The following is a 12,721-nucleotide window of genomic DNA, read 5'->3' as shown; positions in this document are numbered from 1 at the left end:
GCAAATACTATTTCTTTGTGTAGGTTTTTGCCTGAACGCTGTATGGCGGTTAGAATAATCAGGAGGAAGAAGGGACGGCTTTCCCCAGCATCGCAGGATGAGTGAGATGTGCCCCGCGATCGCCTTCCGAGGCATTGCAAAAATGTGCAACGTATTACATATAAATGGATTGTCTTTCCTCATCCTTCCATATGTTGCATACTGTGTCCTTGGTGTGTATTTTGTGGCGTAGCACCCTTGGGTTGGATGGAATGAATAGTAGGAAATGAGAACAAGCAGCAACATTCACTGGCGAGTTCTGTCCCTCGGCGCCCAGAGCCTGGGCTTCAGCCACCCGAGTGCTCCGTCCCAGCGCGGTCCAGAGAGCTCGGAGGTACACGTGGCTGTGCTAGGAGCGGGTGTCCTTCCTCAATTAATTAAGCGGCAGCTTCTTTTGAATTCACGGGACTTGCTCCCTTTCCCGGATGCTCACACCAGCTCTATTTCCAGGCAGAACTGCAGAACCCCTTTTGCCTTAGAGATATCAGAAGGTAAGACAGTCTCCTGTGTGACCTCAAGGATTTCCCAGCCCTAGTAGGGTTGGGCACTTCAAGAATGAGTGTTGGAGTTTTTTGTGTGCATGCGTATTTGTGGTTATTTCTCTTTTGGTAATACATGATCCTTTTTTTCTGCAAGAAAACTGATTTTTGTAAGCTCCACCATTAGTAGTTACAGGAAAGGCTCTTGTTTGAGTTGCTGTAAAGAGTTCAGTCAATTCTAATGCTTTCCAAATTGGCTTTCCCTTTCCTAATCTGTTCTGTGTAGAAGCTGTGCCTTATAATATACAAATGTGTGTTTACCCCTGAATAAATTAACAGGAGTTTTGCCAGCAGGCAAGATCCAATGTGATTTTTTTTAATTAATAAAGAAATGGGATATGTAATGCATAATGGGTTGCACACTGAGCGACATTAGATTAACTAGGAATTGAAGTACTGCGTGTCCCGCTGATGGTGGACAAAATCAAAGGTGTTGACAGATTCACTCACTCCTTCGCAAGCAGAAAAGACCTTGAGGTTGTTTATTTGAATAGGGGGACCATAAATCTAGTACACAGATACCAGCAAACAATAGTCCTGGATTTTGTTTCTTAAAAAATACGATGTGCAATATAATAGAAGTCCATTATTATATGTCTTTATATCTTTATATATAGCTGTAGATAATATATAATTTGGTATGGCCAGGAAGCAGGTTGGCAAATGTATATACAACAAGCAATGTGGATTTATAGACTGCCTGCTAAAGGTTTACATTTATCCTTAATTTACTTTGTGGGTCCTATCGGGTCCTTCCTGAGAGCACTAAAAATGGTTGTCTCACATTTTACAGTACATTTGAAAAGTGGCGTAATATGATTTGTGCCTGAATTTATATTTCAGGGGGGAATTCAAGTTATTACTATTTCCTCCTATTAAAATCATCAGGTCCTGAATATGTTCAGCTGAAAAACAGGACTGTCTAACAGTCTTTTACTCAAGACTTGTAAGGAATCAATATAGTTCCCATCAGTACAGTAAATTACTTACTGAACCACTTCCAGTAATCACGATGCACAATTTCTCATTAACCCTTTCCCTTCTCTGTATGGAACCAATATTGTCTTAGAATAAAATTACTTTGGAATATATCTGTAAATCATGAGACAATAATTTTGTATTGGGAAATGCAAATAAGTTAAAGATTGTGTTGAGTTACTTTCCTTTCATATCTTGTTCATGTTTGCAGTTCAGAAGGGTGGAGGGAGGGCAGAAAGATGCAGGAGAACTGTGACCTGAGAGGCGGTTTATGGAAATAAACTGGTTTTATTGTAGATTTGTTGGCAGCAGTAACAATAGTCATCACTTCCTCTGTCAGAACTATAAACAGACCTGATGTGAAGACAAAGGATGCAGATAATATTCGGAAAGTGCCTTTGTTTACATCACTGCTTTTTTGGGTTTGATCAGACATGAATTGACCAGTATGACAGGGGTTTTTGGGAGGAACTTTACTGTAGAGCTGGCCTCATATAGATCCAGCAAATAATGCATGAGAAAGAGCCAGGAAATAACCTTATTCTTTGATGATGTTAACAAATAAAGGTGTGTCCAAAGCTAATTTGATACCTGAGAAAATGCTTTCCTGCGTTTCCAGTGGAGCCGTAATGGAGTCTGGGGCCTCTCCCATTCCCGTGACTTACCAGAAAGCAATTCCTGCAGCTCCATGGAGGTTTGCTGCACTTGTTAACAGGATGAGAAAGCACAAGAATGCTGGCTTCGTGCTGGAGAACTTCCTCAGTTGGAGATCTCTGATATTCATAGTCTTAAATAGTCTTCTTTGCTCCTTCTGGTCCCTTTCATTAGAAACCGTTGTTACCTCTGCTTTATTTCCATACCAGTGTCCCTTGTGTCTCCTATCTGTCTAAGTTGGTCCCCAGTTGAGAGCTGTTCATCGTGTCAGAAGTACAGCAGCTACCAATGGCAATTTTGGGAGCTAATTCTCCTTTGCATAGGCTGAGAGCTGCCATTCTGTTAGTATGTAGATCAGTAAAGTTTTTCCTGCTATGGTGAATCCGAGGAAAAATTAATCCATTTTTACTTTTTAAGTGAGTCTTCCCTGATTAGTGACATATTAGATAGTTAAAGTGGGACAAAAAGGGTGGTGATGCAAACTGCGGTTTACCAAGTGTCTGCACCATTCTTAGGGCTAAAATGATTAGTAAGGCGAGCCAGATCTAACAGCTTTTGCAAGAAAAGCTGTAGATTTGCCACAGGGCACGGATGACAAAGTGGCTGATGTGTCTGGTTGACTAGTAATGAGACTGACATGAGAAGGAAAGACGTGCTCTTAATTTCTCATGTGCAAAGCAGAAAATCTAGGACTGTAGAAGATCTGATGGGTTATCAAGAACAGAATCATGAAGTCATATCAAGTTTGCTCTGAAAATTTGATTGATTTCTGATTTGTGCCGCTTCTTTTACAAGATATTTCTGAACCCAGCGTCCTCAATTGCATTCATATCTATTTGTTCTCTTTTCAACTTAGTCCTCTAGTTTAATATTCTTCTCTTTGCCTGATGTTTTTCTCCTTCCGCTGCCATTGTGAGGCCATTTTCATTCTGTGGGTGACTATTTGTTTTCTCGCCTCCTCTCATAATTTCACCATTCCTCACTATGAAGTCATAGCCTTTCTCTCTGCCTGTTCTTGTTTGAATTCTTCTTTCCTGAGTATACGATGAGAATTTTATACTTGTGTCTCAACAGCACCTGAATAATGGTATTAAAGTCTCTGTCTCTCCTTACTTGACAAGGCCTAGGAGGCTTGTTTTTAAGCACTGAAGTGAAGCCAACAATCAGTGTATGTAAGGAAGAGGAAAGCTGTGATCAGACTATTTCAAGTAGAAAAATCCAGTGAACTAGAATTATGAATGTTTGTGGAACTAAAGAGGTAAATACAAAAGCAAATTGGTCTATCAATTAAGAATATCCTGTTGTGTCAACAATTTTAAAGAGAGATTGCAGCATTTAAGTATAAACTTGAAAAAGTTTTCATCTTGCATAGTTTAGGGGCTTAGTGAATCCCATGTTCCAGTTTTTCTTGGTTTGTCAGCTGGATCCTCCCAGAAATACGATCAAAAGGCTTATAGCTGAAGTTTACAAATCATGAAAGCGACAGATAAGCTGAATGTTGAACTGTTAATTAAACAGTGCAATGCAAGAAGTAGAGAACACTTGAAGCAATTAGTAAGAAATTAATATAAAACAGATAAAAATGGGCAGTGAGCTTCTGGAATTTGCTACCTCAGGAGGCTGCAGAAGCACACAGTATCAGGAAGACCAAAAGACTGATTTATGGACATCAGGACAATAAAATAAGTAGGTGCTAGAAATACCATACTCTCTAATATAGCAGTTCTAGATCCTGGCATGATACAAAGGGAATGACTTCAGAAAGTTGCCCTCTCGATAGCACTCCTGAAATGTATCTCCTGCCACCACTCTGAGTGCAGGGCTCGGTGAGCTGTTGGTCTGGCATTAGGGCATGTTTTAATGTCCTTATGTTCTTCAGCCTGTTCTTTATTTCCTGGATTCTGTGCCCCATGGTAAGTAAACTGAGAATCTTGTCTTGATATTCAGGTGTGCCCCTCATATTGTACTCATGAGACAAGATCACCTTTCTTGGCCATAGTTTGCACACATTATTTGTTCCCTCTAGTGGTTTTTTGTTTTCATCAACTTTAAATTAGTCATAGTTTTCTTCAGGGTTTTGCATGAGAGCAGCCTCTTACTAACTCTTGGTTTCCTGTCTTTCTTCAGTTCTTTCTCATGTTTAATAAACCCTTTCTTACTGATTCGTTCACCTCTATCACATGTGTATTCTCAAGACTTCTCGCCTGGTGCCCCTCTGGGTCCTGAGCTGGAAGGGACCCACCAGGATCATCGAGTCCAGCTCCTATCCCTGCATATGACAACCCCACAGTTCACCCCATGTGTCTGAGGGTGTTGTCCAGTCTCTTCTTGAACACTGTCAGGCTTGGGGCTGTGACACCTCCCTGGGGAGCCTGTTCCAGTGTCCAGCACCCGCTGGGTGTCTGTGAACGGCAGCTGGCACAGAGTCCCAGGCTCTGGGAGGAGAGCAGTGGGCTACAGCAGTGCAGGGAGGTGGGAGCATTCCTGGTCAGACACAGCGGACCCTGCTGTGTTCCTTGCTCTAGGGCTAATGCCAACCGCATCCGACCATTGCTTATACTCATATTAATGTTCTGTGGCAGGCAATGTTTCTCCCTCCATTCAAATTTTCATCCAATCCCAGCTTGATCGAATGAGAACTGCAGCAGCCAAGTCATATTAGAAAAAATTAGGCCATCAATCCATTATTAATCTGGAAAGTATTTTATATTCTGTGTCTGCCCTCGAGGCGTCTCTGAACATTCCACAGCTGATCTGTCCTGAGTGTAAGAGGGCTGGTTTAGGTGCTAGAAGATGCGTACAGATACTGAGGGAATTGTGGGGTTTCTTTTATAGCCTTTGGTTTCCAGCCTTGCAATTAGCTAGAGCCAAGGCCTGGGTGTTTGTGACTGTGATCTTTATGGTTCTTTATGCTTTTGGAAAGAATCTCCTGGTGTCTTTTACACAGGCAGCTGCTACATCTAGAGGTAGCACCAGTTCTGCAGCATTGGGAAATTTTCCTGAGATGTAGGTAAAGTTCCTTTACTTGTGTTCTAGCAACGATCAGTATACACTGTTTGAAAATGTTACATTTGTTGCATGTTCTGTTCTTGATAATATATTCTATCCAGCACTCTCTGAAAAATCTATCCCAAATTTTTACTGTATAGCTGTCTCTATTTTAACCATGATGCTTGCCAAAATGACCATCTTTCATGTATGCTTATTAATTTCCTTCATTAATCTTCTGTTTTTCAAAGAAAATAGATCTTTATTATGAGATCCTTCGCGCAGGCTGTTTCACAGAATCACAGCACAGCTCACGTTGGCACCTCTGACGATCACCTACTCCCACCACCTGCCCAAAGCAGGGCTGACTATAACAGGTTGCTCAGGACCTTGTTAGTCAGGTTTTCAGTATTTCCAAAGTCAGAGACTCCACAGTTGCCCTGGGTGACTGATTTCGGTGTTCAATAACCCTTGCAGAGTTCTTAGAACTAAATTATAACCCTTTCAGATATGTACAGTTCAGGAAGCAAGACAGTGAGGCATCCGAAGTCATTACCTAGTTGTCAGGACCTTGGCCTCAGGAACTACCTGTCTTTCCAATGGCATGACTTAGTACCAGAATAAAAAATTATTCCAGTTCTGAGTTGGATGTTGTTGTTGTGAGTGTGGAGGGGGAAGCAAGTGTGGGGAGGATCGAATTTTCTTAGTTCAGGTCACTTACTGCATTGTTGAAGTGCCACATTTGGATGTTTGCCTACTCACCTCCTCACTGCCTCAACATGTCGCTTTGGATTTGGTGCAAGGAGGAGTTAATTTAAGGCAACTTGTAAAAGCTGCTGCAGATAGTATGACTCAAAGACAATTTTTTCCAATGGCATTGTGCTTTGAGCCAAAACCGCGGAGGAACTGGCATGCCAGGAGCTGAAAAGAGACGTCTCTGTTCTGTGCACATTCAACCTCCAAAGGCAGCGACTGGGGTAGGGAACTGATTTGAATATGAAATAAAGAATTGCCCAGAGGAAGTAAAGAGCAATGACTATATCCACGGCCAAAAAGAGGTGGAGGGCACTGAGTGAGACGCATGGCCTCTGTATGTCCTTTCATATTACTGTTGCTGACTCCCTGCCCTAAGATGACATACATGTTGACACTCTTTAAACTGATGACTTGTTTATTTTTGTTTGCTTTCAGTTGCTAGATTGACATTACAGACCGTACTCTTGGACTGCTGTACATCCTTTGTAAATTGCTTTAAGATGTTTTAGTGTGATAAGGTGATACAAAAATTGAAGTCATTATTACTATCTGTATCACCAGGGGAACTGGACAGCTGGCATTGATCTGGAAGAGACTAATTTCCATATTTCGTTATTACATTAACCCATAGAATTCTTCTTGTTTATGATTTCAAAGAAAGTTTTCCTAGTCAAAAGGTCATCCTCTGTAGCATGTAGTGCTGGAGAGACATGGAAGGGCAGAAAAATAAATGAACCCTGTCATTTTTTATCTGATCAATAACATCTTGCTTTGTTAATAGTAATATCCCAGTATTTTATGTTGCGTCATATCAAGATCCAGCCAACAGCTTCATGGAACCGCTTGGGAGTGAGATCTCACAGTTAGTGAAGGGTGCATCGCTAACTGCTTGGTCTGGGGCAAATATTATGCAGCCCTTCCAATTCTTGGCATTTATCTTTTTTTATCTTTTTTTAATTAAAATAATCATAAAAACTCTGTACTCATTGCTGTTTTGTCAGTAAAGAGATTGAATAAGGGCCTTATCTTGCTGTGTTGAGTAACACTTTATGATGAGCTAAATTGTACCATTCATCCAAAAACCACAGTGATGGTAGCACAGAGGCTGCTGTGTTGCAGAGGGAGTAACTTGCTCATCTCTGTTTCCTTCTAATTTCAGAGTAAAGCCTGAGAAATCAAAGAAGGTATTTTTAACAATTAGAAGTATTTACAGTCAGAACTAGAAAAGGTAAAAAGTTGAGTCCGTTTAAACAAGTGAATGAAACAATACGCCATGTTCCAAGGTGGTATCGATGCAGCTCTGGTGTGCTTTGCCAGTGCTGGCCAAGGCACCTTTGCAGAGCAAATACATTTACTGGGAACCAAGTAGCGAGTCACAGGGCACTGCTCCCTGTACCTACCTCACAGCAGGGGGGAAGACCAAAGAAGGTGAAGTTTTGTTCTTCAGGTAAACCTCTGCTTGATGCTTTGGTTCTCAGCTTGGTCCAAATACTTCTTTAATGCTGGCACAGCCAGCGTGCTGCCTTCCTCCTCTTTGCTTCTAGCGTGGCAATGCCCAAAAGATGGAGTCAGAGCTCCACTAGCAGAATCTTTGATTTTTTATAACATCTACAATCTGCATGGGACTGTGGTTCAAAATTACCCTTATGGAAAAGAAAAGTCATGAACTAGGAATGATTGCCTGCAAAGACCATAGGCTCCTTATTGTTGGAAAACGTCTGCTTATAGTTGGGCAAACTTCTTTTTCAGCAATGATTTAGATATAGTTGATTGTGCAAAGAGAAGTCTCTGGCTCTTTTTTTCTGTTTCGCTCTGATAGGTTACTGTTGAGAGGGATTTGGAGGGCTGGACCACAAAGTACAGGTCCCTCCTGAGAAATGGTGCTATTACACTATAAACAGGTCTGAATTGCAACAATATTCATCCTCAGTATATCTTAAATCGATTAAATTGGTCAAATTCACTTTCACTGCTAGTTTCTTGACAGTAATTTAGATGCTTGTAAATAGGTGAGGGTCTATTTAGGCACCTGGTCCAATTGTAGACGTATGGGGGATATCCAACCTGTGGGAGACTTGCTGTTACTTATGACCAGCAATTGCTTGTCTCAAACAGCACAAGACACCTATTTTACATGCTTAAATGTCTCACAGAGCATCAAAACAATCCAGAAAAGCAAAAGAAAAGGGAAGAATGAAACACAGATGTCTGGCAGTAAACCTAACTGATGAAACAATAACATCTCAGAGTGAGGTGTTTCAGGGCTGAGAATTTTTTCTGTAGCAAATTAGCCTGTCAGAGTGAGAATACTGCACTAATGGAAATCCTTGGCTGATTTTTCTTTTTGACTTTTGCATCCAGGCCGTGCTTTGCTGAGGCTTACTGACAAAAAGCTTGAACGAATGGGCATTGCCCAGGAAAGCCTGCGACAGCACATTCTGCAGCAAGTCCTTCAGCTGAAGGTGAGGGAAGAAGTCCGAAACCTCCAGCTGCTTACACAAGGTATGGAAAATAATTTTGATATGGACAGTTATTGAGATCAGGTAGGAGAAGTTTGCCTGAGGGCACAAAAGGCGACTTGATGTTCTCCCACAAGAAATGGCATGTGAAAATGTCTCGTAGATTCCACATGCTTTCCAAGTTGGGAACAAAAGGTAAAATAATGCATAAATAAATAGAGATGCTCAGCTGTCTGTTTTGCATGATGAATTGACTCCATCTACACCTTGATGGTGGGCTTACTCAACTGTCTGCTTACTAAGATGAAAACAATTACATATAAAGGACACAAGTAGTGAACACGCTGTCTTTACAGACATTGTACATTTTGCATTAATTGTTTACTTTCAGTGTTAGATAAAAGAGTAATCTCTGGAACCTGTTTTATAGTAAGAGTTGTCAGTGGAAAATTACCTGTTAGACTCTGTTTTTTGCAGATGGCTGGTTCCTTTTTCATGTTGGAGTAATTTTATTGACTTGAACAGAGATGCTTGTAATTTATGCTGCTAAGAAAACGCAAAACTGGGCTCAATATGGAGATCTTGATTAGGAGACAGGGAAGAAGGAATAACAAAAAAGCTCTTACATATTTTCCAAATGAGGTTAAGATGGCTTATAATGACTTGTGTTATTAGCTCTTTTTTAGGTCTTTTTAACAGCTGTGGTAACACGGAAGGAACATGATCATTGTGGTGATAGTGTAAAGTAACATGTAGACATCCTCTGCTATAGATATGCAATGTTTTCTCAATGTTAAATGTTGTCTGGTAGTCCAATGAGATAACAAAACCCACATACTTCTGTAGTGTTTTGGTTCGGTGCCTATTATATGTCACATCATATGAAAAAAATAGAATTCTTCAGTACATGCAGTGGTGTATTTTTAACAAAATGTCCTTCACACATGGCATCATGTTCCTGATTAAGCCTTGCTCACTGTGTTTGGGGAAAAACTTTCTGATTAGTTGAGTAAGCTGCATTTTATCTGAACGAGCCGATGTCTCAGCTGAATTCAGGCTTGATGGTGTGTGGATTGTGGTGAGGAGCTTTAGGGATCCTTCATTTTGTCATGACCTGTGAACATGACCTCACCTCATCTTGTGTTGTGCCAAAGGCAGTGCACATGCTGAAGCATCAGTATCTTCCCCAGATGTTTAGAACTCTTCATCTATTCATCCTTTCATCCATTATTCCTACATCCTTTTCTTCAGTGTTAGCCGGGTTCTCTCTGCCCCCCTGTCTGGATTGGTGCTCGAGATTTTGCCAGACTGCAAAGTCCTGGGCACCAACTGTCACTTTTCTAGGCCTGCTTACAGAAGTTGGGATTTTATTGGTATGGGACAATGAAGACCCACAAGTTATAAACTTGCGTCAGTTGATCACCACAGTCCGGACAGATTTCTCCATAAACCTGGATTTGGCATTGGGAACTATGTGTTTCCAGGCTTCCCCTTTATTGTTTCTCTCTGGACACATCAACTGGTGTCTGAGTCACCATCAGTCAGACAGCAGCGACTGTCATTTCAGGGAGTTCAGGGCAGCATCCTTTGAGAATTATTCCTTACCCGTGCAGCTGAGGATCCAATTTTGGACTTCAGTGAGAGGATCAATAAACACGTGCTGGACTATGAAGATAGTGATGGATGTATGGATGTGTGTTTAACGTAGTCTCTGCCATGTAGAGAGAACACTGTTATTTAGTCTAATCATATACAGGCATGCTATCATATGTTTTATGAAAGCCAGCACGAGCTTACAGATAAATGGTGGTCTGCAGCTCCTGCTGTCTTTTGTGAAGCAATTCAGCTCCGTCCAGCCTTCTCAAATAGAGCTGAAGTTCTAGGGCAGCACGACAGTCCCGGAAACATTCCCCTGTGCAGCAGAGCTGTGTTAATTGTGTGAGTCCAGAGCAGGGGGGACAGTGAGTGACAGGATGACAGCAGTGTTCCCGTCCCTCATCACCTCATTTACACCAGGTTGGAGTGTGTGTCTGTTGAAAGTGCTTGTTTGCAAGTGCTAAGGTTAAGATACAATTTCTCAGCTACCGTGCAGTCTGTAAAGCTGTATGTCAGTTGTTCTCCAAAACTGGTTTTGTCCCCTTGCCCAGTTTCTTCAAACTGTCCATACGTATTCCTATTATGGCTTACATGTTCCTAATCCAGGTTGTTACTGAAATAGCTTTCTGTAAGTGCTTTTCGGTTTTGGAGAACATTCGGAGAACATTTTTTCTCTGCAAAGTAACACATTTGCATGCCAACAGTTTCTGCCTTTTGGAAATTCCACTTGCAAAATGCAGGTCACAGTGTAGCTATTGCTACACAGGCTTTGCTGTCCTCCAAAATGTCCTCCAAAGCGAGGAGAAAAAAAGTCCTCTGACTCTCAGTGCACAGCTCAGGAGATCGATAGGTGAAAGAAGCCGTTAAAACCCATTTCTGGATTAATTTAGCACACAGGCTGGGTTGCAAGCAATGAGGTCCTAACTCAGAGCCCATTGATGTCAGCGAAAAGACTTCCACTGACTTTAGTTCATACCCCGATTGAAGCTGAAGCGAACGGGGAAAGTTTTAAAAAAGCATTATATAATACTTATCAGATATTTTCGGTGGTTTTGTGTTCTGTTTTCCACAGAGAAAGTTAACCTCATTTTAAAAACTCAATAGAGAACTAGGATTCTTTTCTTCTTTTTCTGTTTCAGAAAAATTACTCAAAACTTTTTCATTCTTCTTCATTCAGGACACACCATCCAGTCTGTTCTGAGGGTCTTAGAGCCAGAATAGTATGTGATTGTGTAATTTAAGGCTTGTCTTGAGTTTTAGGAAGACTTTTCTTTGGAGTAAGAACTAGCTGATTGAGGCTATTATCAGCAGAAACGCTATTCCAACCTCCACTAGGATAGAAGGACACAGGCCCAACTACTGATCATTGCCTTTTTCCCCAGACTTAGTGATGTTGAGGAACTAATTTGACAAAATACCTTCCAGTGTCTCTTGGGGAGAGCTGCACACTGTTGGAAACACCATTATTGTACTGTTACCACTGTAAGGCTGAGTTGAAAGATCATTTTTCAAAAAAAGCCTTACGTAACTACACAGAGAAGAAGTTATTTTGAGGTTTTTCAATGTGAGTCCTGCTTTTGGCGAGCATAGAAGAGACTGTCCTCAAAGTGGGAGAACAGTGCTATGTGGGATTCTGAGCAAAGTATCCACAGACAGCAATCTGCTAATAGGGCTAAGCTTAAGAAGCATTCTGGATTTGGATTAAATGCTACCTGCATTTAAGATGACATTGGACCCCCTCCTAAGCTTGTCTGTGAGTTTCATATAGAGCAAAGTGCTACTTGAATATACTGTTGGGCCACAGAATCTGCCAAATTGTCTTCAAAAAAAATTTCTCCTGCTAGCAAAATGTGTTAGAATAAAGCTTTATGCTTCATTGAAAATCACCACAGCTGTTGATACCTGTTGAAATTATTTCTTCAGTAAGTTTTCTGCTCATCCTGATTTCCTTCCTTCCTCCCCTCCTTCCTGCCTTCCCTCCCTTCCTCCCCTCCTTCCTGCCTTCCCTCCCTCCCTCCACCCTTCCCTTCCCTCCCTCCACCCTTCCCTTCCCTTCCCTTCCCTTCCCTTCCCTTCCCTTCCCTTCCCTTCCCTTCCCTTCCCTTCCCTTCCCTTCCCTTCCCTTCCCTTCCCTTCCCTTCCCTTCCCTTCCCTTCCCTTCCCTTCCCTTCCCTTCCCTTCCCTTCCCTTCCCTTCCCTTCCCTTCCCTTCCCTTCCCTTCCCTTCCCTTCCCTTCCCTTCCCTTCCCTTCCCTTCCCTTCCCTTCCCTTCCCTTCCCTTCCCTTCCCTTCCCTTCCCTTCCCTTCCCTTCCCTTCCCTTCCCTTCCCTTCCCTTCCCTTCCCTTCCCTTCCCTTCCCTCCCCTCCCCTCCCCTCCCCTCCCCTCCCCTCCCCTCCCCTCCCCTCCCCTCCCCTCCCCTCCCCTCCCCTCCCCTCCCCTCCCCTCCCCTCCCCTCCCCTCCCCTTTTCCCTTTCCCTTTCCCTTTCCCTTTCCCTTTCCCTTTCCCTTTCCCTTTCCCTTTCCCAGAACAGTCCCATTCCAAGCTGTTACATTACCCCAGCACTGTGTTCTTCCAGGAAGGGAACTAGGGGGCCTTCAAAGATGCATCTCATCTTCTGAGGAAAGATGAAGTAAGAGCCATGTGTTCTAGTGATGGATCAGTCATTGGGTTTTAGCAGAACCTTGTGACACAAACATTGCCTTCGAGGTCCA

The 12,721-nt window shown here is 42.3% G+C and overlaps 1 protein-coding gene across 9 annotated transcripts in view; it reads left to right on the top strand.

The window, feature by feature from the left end:
• The window catches only part of SAMD12 (sterile alpha motif domain containing 12), a 189,912-nt gene that overhangs the window by 74,105 nt on the left and 103,086 nt on the right, over nt 1–12,721 (top strand). For all 9 annotated transcript variants that reach the window (XM_065054305.1, XM_065054304.1, XM_065054306.1 and 6 more), the window contains exon 4: nt 8,316–8,456. In XM_065054305.1, the coding sequence (XP_064910377.1) occupies nt 8,316–8,456 (141 nt within the window). The remainder of the gene's footprint in view (nt 1–8,315; nt 8,457–12,721) is intronic.

Source organism: Columba livia, chromosome 2, assembly GCF_036013475.1.
Source record: "Columba livia isolate bColLiv1 breed racing homer chromosome 2, bColLiv1.pat.W.v2, whole genome shotgun sequence".
Taxonomy (NCBI): Eukaryota; Metazoa; Chordata; class Aves; order Columbiformes; family Columbidae; genus Columba; species Columba livia.
Note: the sequence above shows the minus strand (reverse complement) of the source record. Positions and strands in the feature narration are given on the sequence as shown.